This window comes from Prinia subflava, chromosome 4 (assembly GCF_021018805.1).
Source record: "Prinia subflava isolate CZ2003 ecotype Zambia chromosome 4, Cam_Psub_1.2, whole genome shotgun sequence".
Taxonomy (NCBI): Eukaryota; Metazoa; Chordata; class Aves; order Passeriformes; family Cisticolidae; genus Prinia; species Prinia subflava.
The window spans coordinates 6,300,392-6,317,679 of NC_086250.1; the positions used below are offsets into that span (position 1 = coordinate 6,300,392).

The 17,288-nt window shown below is 41.2% G+C and overlaps 1 protein-coding gene across 2 annotated transcripts in view; it reads left to right on the forward strand.

Annotated features, from left to right (window-relative positions):
• ARHGAP8 (Rho GTPase activating protein 8) overlaps positions 1-17,288 on the forward strand; it is a 57,452-nt gene that overhangs the window by 16,316 nt on the left and 23,848 nt on the right. For both annotated transcript variants that reach the window (XM_063395275.1, XM_063395274.1), the window contains 5 exons: positions 821-908; positions 3,334-3,465; positions 5,727-5,813; positions 9,545-9,643; positions 10,744-10,854. In XM_063395275.1, the coding sequence (XP_063251345.1) occupies positions 821-908; positions 3,334-3,465; positions 5,727-5,813; positions 9,545-9,643; positions 10,744-10,854 (517 nt within the window). The remainder of the gene's footprint in view (positions 1-820; positions 909-3,333; positions 3,466-5,726; positions 5,814-9,544; positions 9,644-10,743; positions 10,855-17,288) is intronic.

A 17,288-nucleotide genomic window follows, 5' to 3' on the forward strand; every position in this document is an offset into this window, starting at 1 on the left:
CTAACTGTTTTCTGGAATGTTTCTGTATTCCTCTAAAAGGAATGGTGTCATTAATGGAGATACAAGTTAAAATCTTAACAGTTCACTGTCTTCAGTGCCAAGTGACCTTTAGTATGAGCATGACATAGCCTCTGTTTGGCTTCCTATATATGGAAACTTTCCATATGGAACTCGGCTGTGGGGTGGGCATGGCACAAACACCAGCCGTGTGTGTACAGTGTGGGTGAAGCTGTCATGAGTCAGAGAGCAAATGAACTTGAGTGCAGCAATACGTGCTTTATCAGAGGGGCTAAGGGATGTGCACCTACAGATCTTTAGGTTGGGCAAATCATTCTTGTGTGCCTTGTGTGTTGTGTTTTAGTGTGATCTTAGTGTAGTAGTGCTTCTCAAAGGGACTATCTAAGAAAGTTGGTTAATAATATCCAACATATGTGTGTGACAAAGCACATGCTCAAAGTGCTTGTGTTCTAATAAATTCCAAAAATAAAGCAGGAGGAGTTTGAAAATGTAATTTCCAAGACTACTAGGGAAAGCAGGCCTGTTTTCTTCCACAGCTGAGTGCTCCAGGAGGACCCAAGTGTTCCCAGTCTGGAGCTGAGCAGCACCACCACCACTGGCATAGGACTTTCTGAGCTTTGCCTTGTCATTGCCCAGCTTTCTGCAGGTAACGTGACTGGGCAGTGAAGTCTCACAGGATGTTCTGGGTAGTAACAGGAGAGAGAGGGAGCCTCAAATATCACAAGATCCACACCATTCTTTCAGATACCTGAGGTCCCACAAGTAACTGAGTATTGTCTTTACTGACTGTTTTGTTCACCAGGTGATGACAATTCTGGAAGGAAGGTGATTACTTTCAGTTGCTGCCGCATGCCCCCGTCCCACCAGCTCAACCACACAAGGTTGCTTGAGTAAGTTGCTTTTAATCCCCTGCATGGACTGCTTTACACTTTATATAAGAATTTCTGTTAGCTTGCTTCCAGGGGAATGAGCTTTCAGGGAAGAGAAGCAATAGGCAAGGAGTGAAATCAAAAAAAGGATGTAAGACCTACTAGTGTTAATATTAAGTGAATGAGATGTGGATTAAACTGCCAGGTAACTCACCTGGAGTGTCTACAGGAAGAATCAATTCACTGTGTACTTGCTGTCTTGATTTTATTGACAAATTCTTGCTGTAGTTAAAAAATATAATTCATTATGTGGACCAATGAAAGAGGAATTCTAGTAATTTAGTGCTGTGCACATATGTCTTCATCTATAGCTGTGTTTGCTTTGATTTGCTATACTTTACCTAAATCACTCAGGAAGAGTGTTGTTTAGTTATTTGCATCTTAGTGGGTTTTCTGTTTTATAAAATTACCTGCATTACGTTCAGTACATAGTGCTTAGCATTTTTATATGTAATTTTTGGGGTTTTGTGTTAAAAGGGGTTGCGAATATGTAAATTAACAACATTCTTCCTTAAAAAATGGCTGCAGCAAGGTACCAGGACATGTTTGTCACTGCAAGGAGATCTGTTTTGTCCTGAGAGTCCTGTCCTTATTAAGCATTTTAAACCTATTTGGAGTTCTTGTACAGCCTCTATTGCCAAAATGTTTGAGTGCCTTTCAAACACCACCATTGGAAAGGACAAAACGCTGTTGTTTAAACTTCTCAGAATTGGAGAGGGATTAAAAGACAGGTTACTTAAGAAATATTTTTGGGAGCGTGTTGCTTCATTTTTTATGCTCTTCACAGCACATTTTCCTGTGTCTCAACCCACATCAAGTTCACTTGGAAAATCTGTCCTAAGAGAGAACTGAAGGCAGGTATTGAATGTGAAGGCAGCAATACAGCTATCAAGTGATCTGGTTTTAAGTTATTATATTCAGATGTTGAATTCTGAGAAAAAGCTGAAAAAGCTGTAGGAAAAGAGTAGGCCCTGATTGCTGGGTATTTTGTGATGAAGTCACTTAAAGAATTGATTTGGTAAAGCTTTTATAATGTCCCTGCAATTTTGTTACAGCCTTGGAACAGGTAATTGACTGTAGAAAAATACTGGTTATTGTATGCTCCCAAAACACTCTGTTATTTTTAAAAATGCATGTTTTCTGGATGAAATGTAACAAGGGATTTACATACTGCAAAATAAAACACAAGGCACTCTGTAACAGTATCCCTTTAGGTATATTTTAATTTCAAACTCTTAAAAATAAGTCTTGATTGACTGTCACTACTATTTTTTCCATTAAAATACCACTAATACTTAAATCACGGATCAAAACAGCATTATATTAATTGCAGTGGCAATCCTTTTTGCAAGATACTTGCAGTCTAAGATTTACACTGAGGGAAGAAGATAAATGAGACTGTGGGAGTACAGGGTAAGAAGTGAAGAGCTTTTCTATGCAAAGGGAGATACTCAGAGTGTTCTTCATATTTGCAGATAGTCACAGCCCAGTAAATGGCACCTGGAACTATCTCCTTCATTAAATGAAAATCACTCAAATACAATTAAGAGCAATAGTTGGGGCTGTTGCAGAATAAGAAGACAGCACTGAGAGTACCATGAGAAATTTGAAATCTGACACAGCAAGAAATGAGGCTAGATTGCACTTCTTCATCATTGCTTTATTTGAGTCACTGAGCTGTGTAATAGGCCATCCTGTGTTCTCAATTGTAGAAGAAAGGGAATGAAAATAAACTATACTGAAAAAGAATGAATACACAGCAATCTGCTTATAAAATGTGCAGTATGATTTCAAGATGGGATAAATAGTGTAGTTCTTTAAATTAATTTTAAGGGATTTAAATTAAATTTAAGGGAAATGGTGTACAAGCTCAGCCCTCACAATGCAAACAAGGGAAAGACAAATACATTCAGGAAGAGCAGTTTAATTAGGTGTAATGGATTTTTCAAGGATTTAGAAAATTTAAATTGAGAGGAAAGCCCAAAATGTATTCTTTATTGTTTTGAAAATGCAAAGTGACATTGTTTGTCTAAAAGGAAGGACTTTACAAAGGCTGAGTAAAGCAAAATGAAAGTAGCTTTTAGTTAAAATGCATCTCTTAAAACATTTCTTGGCAAACACAGTTCCATATTGTCTTCATTTTTAAGTGATTCATGAGCACTGTAGTTTTTGTAACTAAATATTTTGTTTAAAATTTCAAGTATTGATATGATGTGGAACTACTTACCACTAGAGCAAGATTAACTTCTTAGATAAATATTTTGAAACATGAATTTGCAGTCACGAGCATTCTGTGCAAAAACAGCACATTTTCTTTCCCAGTTACTGCTTCAAAAATCTCATCCAGTAAACTGTCTTAAAAGCAAAATGTTATCTTTCTCCTCAGGTACCTAAAGTATACTCTGGACCAGTATGTAGAGAATGATTATACGGTTGTCTACTTTCACTATGGCCTGAAGAGTCTGAATAAACCATCTCTGAAATGGTTACAAACAGCCTACAAGGAATTTGACAGGAAGTAAGTCTCTAAAAGACTTGATTTACTCTCTATAAAAGATTGTGTAATGTCTATAAACTAACTTCCATGGAGGATCTGCCCTGATCCACCCACAATTAACTGAGTTTACTTTGCCATTGCAAATTCTTAAAATTTTGTCAGTGCTGTTGGTTCTTTTGTTAAGTGTCTGCCAAAGGTATGAAAAGCCATGGGAACAAAACCAACACCTGTGGCTGGATGTACCTGAGCTTTGGAGTACTAATGGCTACAGTTCAGGACTTCATGAAGTAGTTGGTTTGGGTATAGTTGAGGCCAAAGCTCTTGGATAAATTGCATTTTAATAGTGGAGACCAGAATTGTGATGTGTGTTCCCTGAATGTGTGAAGTTACCAATGGAGCTGTCAGTCCCTGTTGAAGTCAATTCAATACTTTTGAATTTTACTTGTCAAAAGTAAAGTCTTTTACTTGTCTCCATGTTGTAACTTGTTTGTAAATTGGCCTCAGGAAGGCAACATGGCTGAATATGGGCAGTACAATGTATCTGTCCTTTCTGGGACTGGGTAAGGGAGAGGAAAGATCTGTTATATTTTGTCTTTGACAAGAGGTTTGGACTGCAGTACTGGGTTTTGACATGCACTAACAATTCCAGAACATTGCACTGTTCTCCTTTTGGGAGATTCTTAAGCTAAATTTAGAGTTGTGTTATGGGGAGAAGCAGTACAAGATCAGTGTCTTTTTTGTTGGTTTTTCTGTTGCCTACAAGTGCATGGTGAGACTCTCATTTATTGCAAAATTCTGTCTCTATTCCCCCACCCTGACCCAGAAAACTGAACCAATGGAACACAGAGGCTCAGGTCACCAGACAGAACCTGTCATTTTATTAATAGCTGGAACTTCTTGGCATACTGGCATTGACAACTCAAAGCAAAATTCCCAACCCTACATGTATGGGGTACTGTACTGGCCAGAGGGAAAAAACCCTACACAAAAATAGCCCTTTTCCCACTTCTGGGGTCAAAGGAAAGGGAGGACAGATGAGAGTACAAAGGATGAGAGTAATTAGCCAGCAGCATGAAAGCAAATGTTGAATAGGAGTGGTTTCAAAAGAATAGGTCGTGCTTTGAAGGTTCACAGCAGAGGCTCAGTAAAGTCTTCTGGATGTTGTAATCTAGGAAACTGAAGAAGATAAACTTCAAGGTGCTTCAAGGTGCAAAACAAAACAGAAATGTTAGTAAAGCAGCTCAGGTGTTTTGCTTGTTGGTTTTTATTGTGGATTTTGGGCTCTTAGGCACAGTAGTGCCAGCTGCACAGGGATAGTTGTTTGCTTGTGTGTGGCAGTGGCTTTGTGAGCACACAGAGTGCCTGTTTTGTTCACAAGTGTAGAGGCCCTATTAAAAGCCAAAAGGAAAAATTCATGTAATTCCTGAGCTTCCTGATTCCCTTTTCTCCCTCTTAGCATAACCTGTTACAGGAAGATTTTTCTTAGGAGTTCATGATCATATTTTTCCCTGATAATTGTCCCTACTGGGAAGCAAACTTGGCAAAGTAATAAGCAAAAATCTATATATAAAAGCAGGATATTTCAATTTCATTTTGCAATACTATTGAATAAAAGAGTCTTTTTGTGCCCCCTGGTTTCCATTTCAGTTTCAGCCAACTAGATTCTATTGTTTAGGTATCATGACATGGCACTGTAGAAGCAAGCAAAACAATAATGAAGGAAAGTTTTGTTTCATACAAAAGGGACAGTGCAATAGCAAACAACTAGCAGTTGGCTTCACCTTTAGTAATTACTAGCAAAGCAGGACAAAATTAGTGGTAAAATTAAAGAATTAGGTATGAATTCTGTATCTGAAAATTTAAATTTTTTTTCCAACACGAAAGTCCTGCAAGCAGAAAAGGATATGAAAAAAGTAACATTTTTAATCAAAGAATTTTTTATAGATTCTTCATTCTCCTATCAGTATTTTTTTCAAATTGCCTGATTTCTATTCTGTCTCCCTGATATTAAATCTGTGAGGCAGCAGACAATGGTTAGGAACATAATAGTTAATTTGGCTTATTGTCAAAACTGACCACTGTTTAAAATTGACTTTTGGTTGGTTGATTTGGGTTTTTTTCCTTTTACATTCAATTTCTTCTGAATTAGTTCTTTTTCATGTACTTGAAAAGAATACTGTGTAATATGCCTGTAATAATAACTTCCCATTCAATTGCAGCTATTCAGTTCTACCATCTCCAGCATTTAACATTTTTCTAACAATTTCATTTTCTTTTCCTAGGTATAAGAAAAATCTCAAAGCACTCTATGTTGTCCATCCAACCAACTTCATAAAAATTCTGTGGAATATCTTTAAACCTCTTATAAGGTACTTGGCATTCATTGAACACATTATTCCCATTTAGTTCAAGGATGGTTTGTTCTCTAATAAGTTGCTTTTAAAAAGGCTTGAAGTAAAATATGTCAGGTAACAGCCCAATAGCCATTTAAACTCTTGAACTAACAAGCAAGGTGAACTTAAGCTTGGAAATGAATAGGGCTGAGTTATTTTCTTTCTAAGAAAAGGGAGCCTAAATTCCTAGTAGTTTTACTGGTATGTTAAAGTAAATATCACTTTGAAAGCATGGTTATTGTGTGGACTATGAATGACTTTTTGTGTTTGACAGCACTTAGGGAAATGGAACTGTGTGCATGACTGGAGTTACTGGGTGATGCAGTAAAGTGCATGATGAATGATTAACTTTTGGGCTGATCAGAAGTGTTGGGATGAATAGGACTGACACTACTTGTGTTCTCAGAGATAGTGGATAATCCCTGAAGTGCCCACAGGAATTTGAAAAGGAGGATGTAATGGTAAAGGTGAGGTATTTTACTGGGTATTCTTTTCCTTTGCCTGGTAAAAATTGGTGCTACCTCCAAGGAACCACCAGCAACAGGCAGACACTACTAAGTGCAAGAATGGTGGTGCTTGCTCAGCTTCTGTGTCTCAACTTTTGTCACTTTCAAAGAAATTCTGACATTTTTCAGATCATATTATGAATATTCTTGGGGCTACAGGATGGAAACAACCAATCTTGAGAAGCCAGGATGAACCAGCCAAAAATTTCCACTAGAGTAACTTGCAATCGATTCAGTTTCTGAGTGCTAGAAAGCAAATTAAATTGAAAGGGGAAATTTAACTTCTAGACAGATCAGGACAACTAAGGGGCATGTGAAAATTTTTTAAAAGTAATTATAGCTAAAAATCATTTCAGAATGTGCTGTTCTTGCAATAATAAGACCAACACTGTGTCTTTATTTTAACTGGCAGTAAAATAAACGTCACTGATCCAGGACACAGAGCAGTGGTGGGAAAAGTGTGGCAGAAGCAGGATGTCCAGTACCTGATTGTGTCTCAGGAATGGAGATTTATTTTTGTTATTGGTTTGTTTATTCCTGATTTGCTTTAGGATGGATATGGAAACTTCCTAGGAAAAAAAAAAAAACCCAAAAATTAACAAAACCCAACAATTAACCCAGAAAAATTCTTGGTGGACATGACAATACTCTGGTGAAACCATTTTCTTTCTCAGAGTTAGCTGAGAGCTCCTTAGGATCATCTCCAAGCAGATGCTTTTGGGGCACCAGTGATTTTCAGCCTGTGCACGGTAATTCCCTCAGTGGAGCCACAGGTGGACAACAGTGGTGCTGTTTGACTTCCAGCAATAATTGCCTGCTAATTCTTAAAAAATATGAGTTTACAAGTGCCCATTGCAAATACTCGTTTACCCTGGATCTTACTGTGTCTAAGAGCTTTTTTTTTCTTGGGAAGTATGACACACTGGCAGCTGAAAAATGAGTGATCCTGATACATTTAAACATTCATATCTAGCACAAATAATTCATACCAATGCCTGTCATCTTAGACGTGTCCTCATCTTGATCTTCAGATCCCCCTGTTTTCATCACAATTGGTTGTTTGTGTTTGTACTGGACTTTTGCCACTGTGTACCTGGATACTTGTTCTGAGTGTAACTTAGTAACACTCTACTCTCTGTTGTATAAATCTGTGACCAACAGCAATAAAGCTGTTTGTACGCTGGGACTGACAAAATAACTAAAAGTATGAGTAAACTCTGAAAAGATCCGCAAGCCAGAAAGCAGGAATCAGCTGAAGCTAGGGAAAAACCTTCTTTACTACTTAAAATGATTTAATAGCCAACCATGCCTTTGCTTTTCAGGTTGACTGTAGTTTGAATTTGTCAAAAAAGTTTGGGTTACTAAGTGTGAAACAGCCTGTGTACAATTTGGCTAAATTATACTTTCATCCAAGACTAAAACTTATTTCTATTGTTAATTTACTAGAGTAGTACAATTTAAAAATTTTTTGTAGTACCTTTTCATTCCAGTTTAGACTAATCTTGTCTTGGCAAATCATTATGGTTAGTGTCAATATTAATCCAGTTCACAAAAATAAGGGAGAAAAATCATCTAGACTTTCTGTTTCCTAGATTTGCTGAATTGTAGCCCAGACTCATTTGTAGATAGTGTTGCCAATAAAAATAGCAGATGTAAAATAGATTTTCTTTTTAAGAGGCATGCAATTATTTTTCAGTGGTCTGTTAGTACATTTGGTACCTGTTAGCACATGGCCTCTACTTTTACATGACAATGTATTTGCTAACAACTGGACAAATGATAGAGTCATTTGAAGGAAATATTTTGGCATACCTTCATTTTTGTAGTATTTAAGATAATGTAAACTTGAAATTTTTCAAGTTCCTGAAGTTGATTGATCTTCTTTCCAGTCCTAAAAGAAACGAACAAGAAGGTAATGTGTTAAGTCAAGGGTATTTTCTCCGAAGTGCAGGATAACTGTAAGAAGACCATATTTGTGTGAGCTAACAGAACCTGTTATGAAAATAATATAAATTCGGGTGGCAGTGTTGCTGTAGCATTTTTAAGGAGCAGCACTTATTCCTAATTGCCCATGACTTTTTTGCATATTGTGGGTTCTGTGCCATGTCCTCTATTACCAGAGGTGATTAGTTACAGAGCTGTGTGCTCAGCTGGGGCTTAGAGAGGATGTTGGAAGTTTGGGCTCTTTTGGATAAAACACACTCTGGGTAGCTCTGAAATTGTGCAAGCCTAGAGTGAAATTCCTCCTGTGTTCCAAACTTCGTGTTAGCAAAATTCAGAGGAGTGACTCTTTGTTCCATGTACCGCTAGAGGGAGCCTGTGCATGCGGGTTGGACAATCCAGGGATAAATTCATCCATGACAGAGTTTTTCCCCCAGTTTTACTATGAAAGGAAGTTGCAGCAAAGTACACTTTTTACCATCAGCACCTGCTATTTTTCTGGACACTACATTGCAGTCCAAATATTTTGTGTTGTGGAAAAATAAGACTTTAATTTAGATCATATGTATAAACACGTCCCTGACTCTTGTTGGAACACCTTGGCCCGTATGGTCGTGTATTCTGGCTGAAAGTCAAAACCTAACTGATGATACTTGGAGCTTCAAATTCAGAAGTCTGTTTTGTACAACTTGTAAAAAAAAAATACTGTTCCTGGTGTTTCATAGAAGCTGTCCAGCCCATTTCAAAAGTGGTAAAGCTGATGGCCCAGCACTTCAAGGGTATACACTATCAATGCTTTGAAAATTTTACCTGTTGCTTAACTACTCTGTAGTTTACTTCTGCAGCCCCGTTATTTTGTCTTTTTGCAGAGTGGAATACCTACACAATACAAGCATGTTGTTCTGTTGGCTGGGTAACATTCTCAAAGGTTAACAGTTCTTTTAGTGAGCTTTCTAATGCTGTGTGAAACCTAGTTTCCAGTGCCTTTTAAAGAGATGTTTTTCATATCTGTGCAAATCACAAAACATTCAGATGAAAGTCAGTTATTTTTATTCAAATCAGACTCTCAGGCATGCACTGTATGTGTTTGATCATATGAAATGAAATATATCTTATGTCTCCTGCTGCTTCAATTACAATCCAATTTTGAGTTGCATCAGCACTTACATTTTTGTAGAATTAGAAATGAAACCCTTTATAAATCTTCCTCCCATGCCAATTTTTATATTACTGTGTGATTTTTTTAATTTTTTTTTTTAGCCACAAGTTTGGGAAAAAGATCACCTACTTGAACTATTTACATGACCTGGGACAACATCTCAAATATGACCAGTTAAATATCCCTCAAGAAGTCATCCGGTACGTGGCAAATTTAATATACATTGCCTCACTTTTTTTCTCAGGTGGAGCTGCATCCTGATCACTGTATTCAAAAAAAACCCCTATTTCTTCAGTGATTAAAAATGTCATTTACCTGTTTATGCTGGGTTGGATTTCAGAATTGAAAGCTGCGTTGCCATCTCAGACGTACTGAAGTGCATTAGGCATTTAGTTTTCTGTAGATTTGGAAAAACTCCATCTCTGTCATGGAGCATTTTCTTAATATGATTGCTACTTCTTTTGGGAGTGTTAGCAAAACCAATCTATGTCATTGCTGCTTGTGAGTATCATGCCATTTTCTTGGGCAACACTGTAACCCTGACTTCTTTCCTTACATATTGCAACAGACTGACTTCCTTTTATGAAGGGCATTCCCAGCCATCAAAGTGTTGATTGATTTTAAACTTTATGGATGTATCTGTTGTTAGTGGATCCATTATGTTTCTGTGGTGTGTATTAGGGAGAGGTATTTGAGGGTGGATGGGAGATGAAAAGGAAAAGAACTGCACAGGGCTGGCATAGTCAGGCACCAGTATTAGTATCAATAAGTCTTTCTAACATGGTGCTTTACATGGAAATGCTTTGATGTACTGACAGAAAGTGATTTTATGTCACTGCTGAATGAAAGTAACTGGAAGCTTTGATTATGATTGTTACTGATGCCTGGTGGCTTTTTACACACCTTTTGTGTAAATAAGGGATAACAGAAAATACCTTAGAGCTCTGAGGTTATAAATTGGATGGCATGGTTGCCAAAGAAAAGAGAGTTGTAATTTGAGGAGCCAAAAATGTTTTTGCTGTTAAATTATAGTGTGATTCTATTTTTTTGACACATTTATTATTATCCTCCGCTGGCTGAAGCAAAAAGACTCTTCTATATCTTGTTTAAGTATTCCACCACAAATACCACTTAAAAAATTCCTCATGCTGAAATTCTGTAAGACAAGGTTCTGTAAGAGCTGCAGCATGTACACTCTTGTCAGGAGATCAGCATCATGAGCAATACTTGCAGCTGTTCACATATACAGTCTGTCACCTGCAGTGCACAGAATGTCACTGAAATCTCGCTTTTTTTGCAGACATGATGAAAATCTTTGGAGGAAACACAAGGGAAAACCTCCACCTGTGGTTAAGGTTCCTCCACCACGACCACCTCTACCTACCCAGCAATTTGGAGTCAGCCTGCAATAGTAAGCCATAAGATTCCTAAAATAGGTGATTTCTGTACCCTGTAGCTTCCTGTAATGTACCAGAATATTCACCAGACAGACTGCCTGCAAATAATTTTTTATCTGTTTAGTTTCTCCTTCTCTTTAAAAAGACACTAAACTATGAGGCCAGACAACAAGTTTTATGAATTCAGGACAGATCTCACAGTCCTTGACCTGTCTGATTTTCATGTTACAGTATCTTTAGGGTAGTCAATGCTGTCATGTTTGCACAACTTTCTCTGGTTAATCCAAAACTTTTCTTCCCTGTGTTACCCCCATCCACTCAGGATGCAAAATCTAAATTTAAAATGGCTGCATTTGCTGTCTTTAAACCCATAGAATCACCCTCAGCTGTTTGTGGACAGCAAAAAACAAACACACACCAAATTGATTTAATCTTATGTGTCTATCCATCTTTACTTGCATTTGCTTGTCTGGGATTTAAACGTGTACTTTGTATTAGGCACAGATGTGAAGTGGAAAACCTTCCTCATTGTGAGCTTCTGTGAGGACTCAGTAATTTGGTCTTTGCAGCTTGAATGTGGTAACAAGTTGTCCTGAAACTTCCACTGAAACTTCACTAATTCCAACAATAAGTGAGCTTAGTAAAGGCATTTAAATCATCCAAAGTTGCCTTATAGGACAACTTCAAAATAAGGCATGGGGGACCAAAACAGGTTATCTGTTACTCTATTTTAATTCTCTATGCCTACAGGTATAGACCTGACTTGCCCAGTTTGCTGAATGACAGTCTTCCTATAGCATTTTGGAGTGGCTTGCCTGTTTGCCAAATTGCGCCTTTGAAGGTTTGATCTCACCTTAAAAACAGTGGGATTTCCTTAAAAACATAAAATAAGACAACAGAAATTTATGTTCATCTTCGTGGGATTATCAGACAAAACAATCCTCCTGAGGAAGTTATGTCCACACTGAATTTTTTGCTTACGGTGACACGGGAATCCTGCTCAGGTTTGGTGTGTGCTGGTGAATGTGTCACACTGAGTGGGTGGGATGGCTTTGCACATTTGCTGCTCATTGTGTCCTGCTCTAACTGGCCAATACAAGCTTCTTATGTGCAGATAGGGAGGGGAGCAGCAACCACAGTGAGGTAGCTGAAAGGTTAATCAAGCCTCACCCCCAGTCTTGAGCAGGGGGAAATGGCAGGGAATAGCATGGAAACACAGGAGGATTCCTTCTGTGAGGCACAGAAAGATTCCTCCTTGTTTGTAGGTCCCAGCTTGTAGTGATCAGAGACTTTCAGAGAGAGTACTACAGCACTATGGAAATGACTCTGTTACTCACCAGTAGATCCTGCTTTCATAAACCCAGACATTTCAATGTTCATGCACTGTGTTGCTACAGCAAGACTAGTTTCCTGCTTTGTCTTCACACAAAAAAAATGCAGAGCAGGAGGAATTAGCTATTCAGAATCCATCTACTTCTGTTTGCTCTGCATGTCAAGGTGAAAAATAGGATTTTTCTTTTAAAAGCCATTAGTAAAGATTTTATGTTTAAAAAGGCAAGGAAATGATTAGAGGACCCTCTGCCTTTGTAGATCAGATAAGTACAGTTTAAATGTATGAATGAACTGTCCTATATTCCAACAAAGAAATTAATCATTGGCTCTATAGGCCAAGCAGCGTCATTGTCCTGTGCTGGATGTTCAGCAAGCACTAAACCCCTGTTGCTGCACCTGATTGCCTCTCTCATCAAGGAAGGTCACAGCTGAGCTCAAATACAGCCCACAGAGTTGACCTTGACTAGCTATTGACATTGTTCTGTTTTATCTGGTTAGCTTTTAAATCTAAAATTAAATATCATTTGTGAGAAGAAAGGAAATGTTTTGTTTTTCTTTTTAATGCCATGGATGGGGGAAAGGGGACAGAGAAAATGTTCAAAATTGCCACAACTGTACAGCTTTTGCGTGTTAAATTGTTATCATAAACATTTCCAAGTGCTTTCTTTTTGGTCATAATCTCTCTGCTTGTCCATGCTGTGTATGCATGACCAGGGAGGAGAAATGCATTCTAAAGCAAACCTCCATGGGCCTCAGTGTCGCGGTGCCGTTACTAAAGCCCCTTGGCTTCACCCCGAGCCAGCCCAGGCACCGGAGCAAGCGGAATCCGAGCCGCCCCTCAGCGGAACGAAGGGGTCAGCCCTGTGGGTTCTTGTCCCTGGGAGAGGCCGGAACGGCAGTAGGATAACTGAAGCGACGCGCTAAGAGCGAGAAAGGAGGATCCAGCCAGCCAGACAGAGGAACCACAACTTTAATCCAACATAGCACTGTCCAGACCGAAGTGGAACCAGGCTGAACTGGAACTGGATCCCGAACAAAGAAATGCACCAGCTTATATGCTTTCGGGGTAGGGGAGGAGAAATGGGAGTCCCTCTTTGCGGCAACCAATGGAACCTTGACACTTGGGAGATAAGGGGAAGGGTTGCAAGCCTTGAACCAATTAGGGGATAGGGGAGGGATAACACAGTGGCGGGAAGAGGGGAAAAGGTAACATGTGACCAAAGGGGAACTTATGAATTTCAATTAAGGGGGGGTGTACAGAACATACAGCATTGTACAGAACATACAATATAGGACCCACCAGCCTTTCATCTTTTCCACATATCTAAATCCTTCCTACTTGGTAAACCACCCATATATCTTTCAACTTCTCTCTGCCTCAAAACCCTCTTTCCTATATCCTTCTTTCAGCACCCTCTCCTTCTTCCTTAAGTCTCTCTCTTTAAATCCTCTCCCTCGTCTGTCCTTCTTTTCCCTGTCACAGTCCTTCACAGCACCTGCTTGTTTCTGCTTACACTGTCCCAACTTTCTTTGTGGAGTCCAACTGAGGTTTAACATACTGAAATGGGGAAAGTCCAACCATCCACACCACCACATCTCCCCCTTTTCTTTTATTTTTGACCCTGTGAGTCCTATCCCAGATATCCGAATTGAGGGGGGTCCACCAGGTGTTCAGAACGTGGGTATGATTCTGCAAACCACTGCTGTTGAGTAGGCCATTGTTCTCGAGGAAAGCTGCGCACTTCTTCCACGATGATTTCAAGCTGTTCAGCCTGCTCGTCCTCATCAACGAAGCTTTCCTCCTCCTCCTTGAACACTTCTGGGCCTACTTCAACGGCTACTCGGTGGACTTCAGCTTTGAGTGGTGATGTGGAGGAAGAAATCAAATTCTGCAACATCTTTTTCATTAGTCCAAGGCTGGCAATAGCAACAAAAAGCACAAAAACAATTAACAGAACAGTTCTAAGAATCGATCCCGTCCAACCCGAGATCCCCCATCCCTTGAATAAATTACTGAGCCAGTCCCCGTATTCTTGTTTGATGTCTCCTATCATGTTTTCCATTTGTTTGAGTGCCTCGCGAGTCCCCTTGGCCCTAGATGTCAAATTAAAGCAGCAGAGCCCCTCAAACTCCTCACACGAGTGACCGTGGAGGAGCAGGAGGTAATCGATGGCTGCACGATTCTGGAGGGTTGCCTGCCTCGTAATTTCCTCATCTTTCAGGAGGTTTGATAGGGCCCTAGAAGTCAAACGGGATTGCTTAGCTACCCAACATTCCAAATGGCCTAATTCTCCGAGGGTCTTAGCAATGGCGACCCACGGCGCAAATACTGTGATTGCGATGCCTTTAGATCTGCTCCAATGGATAATTTCCTCATCGCAATCGTCTGCCAATTTTTTGAGAGAGTAGTCTTCTCTCTTCTTTCTAGAGTGTGCCAATAGATGTGCACCATTTGTAGAATTTTGTGTAACCCAATCCAAAATTTGTGATTTGTTGGGTGAAAACAATCCGAGGGTCCCAAAGGTGCACGGGCCTCCGGAGAGGTGAGAGGGGATACCTGCCCATGCGTGGTCTCCGCAAATCAAGAATGTTCCCCTGGGAAGTTGGCGGGGATGGGCAAAGACTTGGGCTGATTTTTGGGGAGGGATTGGAGGATAACTAAAGGACACAGCGTTACACCAATGAGTATTAAAATGGGCTTTGGAGGAGACAAAATGACGGTGGTGACGCTGGACGTGGTCGTTACGGATATGAAAACAAGATTCGGCTCTGGCGGAACCTAGAAGCTCCAGCTCCTGAGGCTCGTTTTCTAACTTTGGAAGACTTTTAATATAATTGTACCACGCGACGATGTAATGGGCATGCTTTAGGTTATGCTCCATTTTAGCAGCTTCTTGTCTAAGTTTTTGAGCATAACCTAGAAGCATCTTGGGCATCTCACGATCTTTAAATGGGATCCCCACGAGGCAGGATGCCATGGGATTCGCGGCACTCGCTTGGTTGAGACATATGTGGTCTTGGCCCAGTGATTTGGCCAAGACAGCCCAGACGTTCTGTTGCGGCTGGGGGACAAGCCACGCCTGGGCGATGGTCAGGAGACTGGCAAAGAGGACGGCTGAACTGATGGCAGTCTTGGCGCTCATGGTTGGACGGATCTAAACAGAAACTCAGAAAAACAAATCGTTACAAAGTGGGAAATCACAGAAAAAGGGGTCCTCCCAGCCTTCTGACTGCTCCTCCTCTTCCTCTGAGTCACTGGACTCACGCCTTCTGCGGCGGAGAGCCGCGGAGGCGACTTGAGGCTTTTCGTTTTCTCGGACTTTTGTTTTTCTTTCGATATAAGGCTTTACCCATCTGGAGGGTATCCACTTCGGCCCGGCATCAGTGGAGACGCAGGCGTACCCGCGCCCCCACGTCAAAAGCGTCAGTGGACCCTCCACTTTCCCTGTTTCGGGAAACCTTACGGTCACCGGCGGATGCTGCTCACTCAGGTCCCAGTCGCGGTTGCTATTGAAATGCCGCACAACGGGCGGATCTGGTTTTTCATAAGAACAATTTAGGAAATTTAACACATAAAGTGCCCTTGCCAATCTGATTGATGGAGTTTCAACCTTCAGGACTGGTCTTTGCTGTTGAAGGACCCGTTTGACGTTCTGATGGGTCCTTTCAACAATGGCCTGACCCGTGGGGGAGTGAGGGATGCCCGTTTTATGCTCAACTCCCCATTGCTGCAGGAAATCTGCAAGCTCCCTGGAAGTATACGCAGGGCCATTATCTGTTTTAATTTCCTTGGGGATGCCCATGAAAGAGAAGGCCTGAATGAGGTGTTGGATGACGTGGGAGGCCTTCTCCCCTGCGTGTGCGGAGGCATAGACTACACCCGAGAAGGTGTCAACGGACACATGCACGTACCGGAGTCTCCCGAACGCCGCCACATGGGTGACGTCGGTCTGCCAGATTTCACAACTTCCCAGCCCTCTGGGATTGACTCCGGCGTGCATGGTCGGCACGGAGTGGGATTGACACGATGGGCACGAAGCCACAATCGCCCTGGCCTGTTGCCGGGTGATACGAAATCGGCGGACCAGGGCTGGTGCATTCTGATGGAACAAAGCATGGCTGAGCTGTGCCTGTTGAAATATGTCAGGCAGTGGGGTCTTTGTCACAGGAGCAGCGAGAGCATCTGCTCTCCTGTTGCCCTCTGCAACAAACCCTGGCAAATCGGTGTGCGATCTTGTGTGCATCACGTAGAAGGGGTGCTCTCGGTGGGACACAAGCTTTATAAGCTTCGAGAGCTGCGCATAAAGCGCGTCGTTGGAAACCTGCTGTAATACTGCCTGATCAGCTCTGGACACTACCCCTGTAACATAGGCAGAGTCGGTAACTATGTTTAGCGGTCCGGGAAATCTCTCCAATGCCCTGACGACTGCGGCCAACTCAGCGACTTGAGGCGAACCCTCAACGATTTCAACATCACTGTCCCACTGCTGAGTTTCGGGATCCTCCCAGGTCATCACTGACCTGTGAGAAGCTCCGGACGCGTCTGTAAAAACGGTCAAGGCCTGGAGTGGTTTTACACTTCGGACACTCCTCAATGCCAATTCAAAATTTCCATCCAGATTGAACAATTTGTGGGCCGGCCGATGAATTGAAATTTGGCCCGTAAAAGAGTCTAGAGCGAATTGTAGAGCTTCATTATTTTGAAGCAGAGTTTCCAACATGGGTTTGGTGATCTGGCCCGAGGATAATTTGATGGGGAGATGGATGCACTCAAAGTCACAACCGGCCAACTCGCAAAGGCGCGTACGTGCCTTGCGGATCAGCTCAGCCATGATTTCTTGTGGCCTCGTAAGTCTCTTGGGCCGGTGGTGGCTAAGAAAGACCCACTCTATGATCAGCAGTGGATCTCTCCCCCCGTGGCCCTTGGTGTCATGCTGTGTGGTGTTCGAATCCCACTGAAAAATGACCCCAAAAAGATGCGGGAGCTTACCCAGCACCACGAACCGAAAGGGTAAGCCGGGGTCACATCTGTGCGCCTGGCGTGATGACAACGCCTGTTGTACCTTCTCCAGTGCTTTCCTTGCCTCCGCGGTGAGCGCCCTGGGAGAGCTAAGCT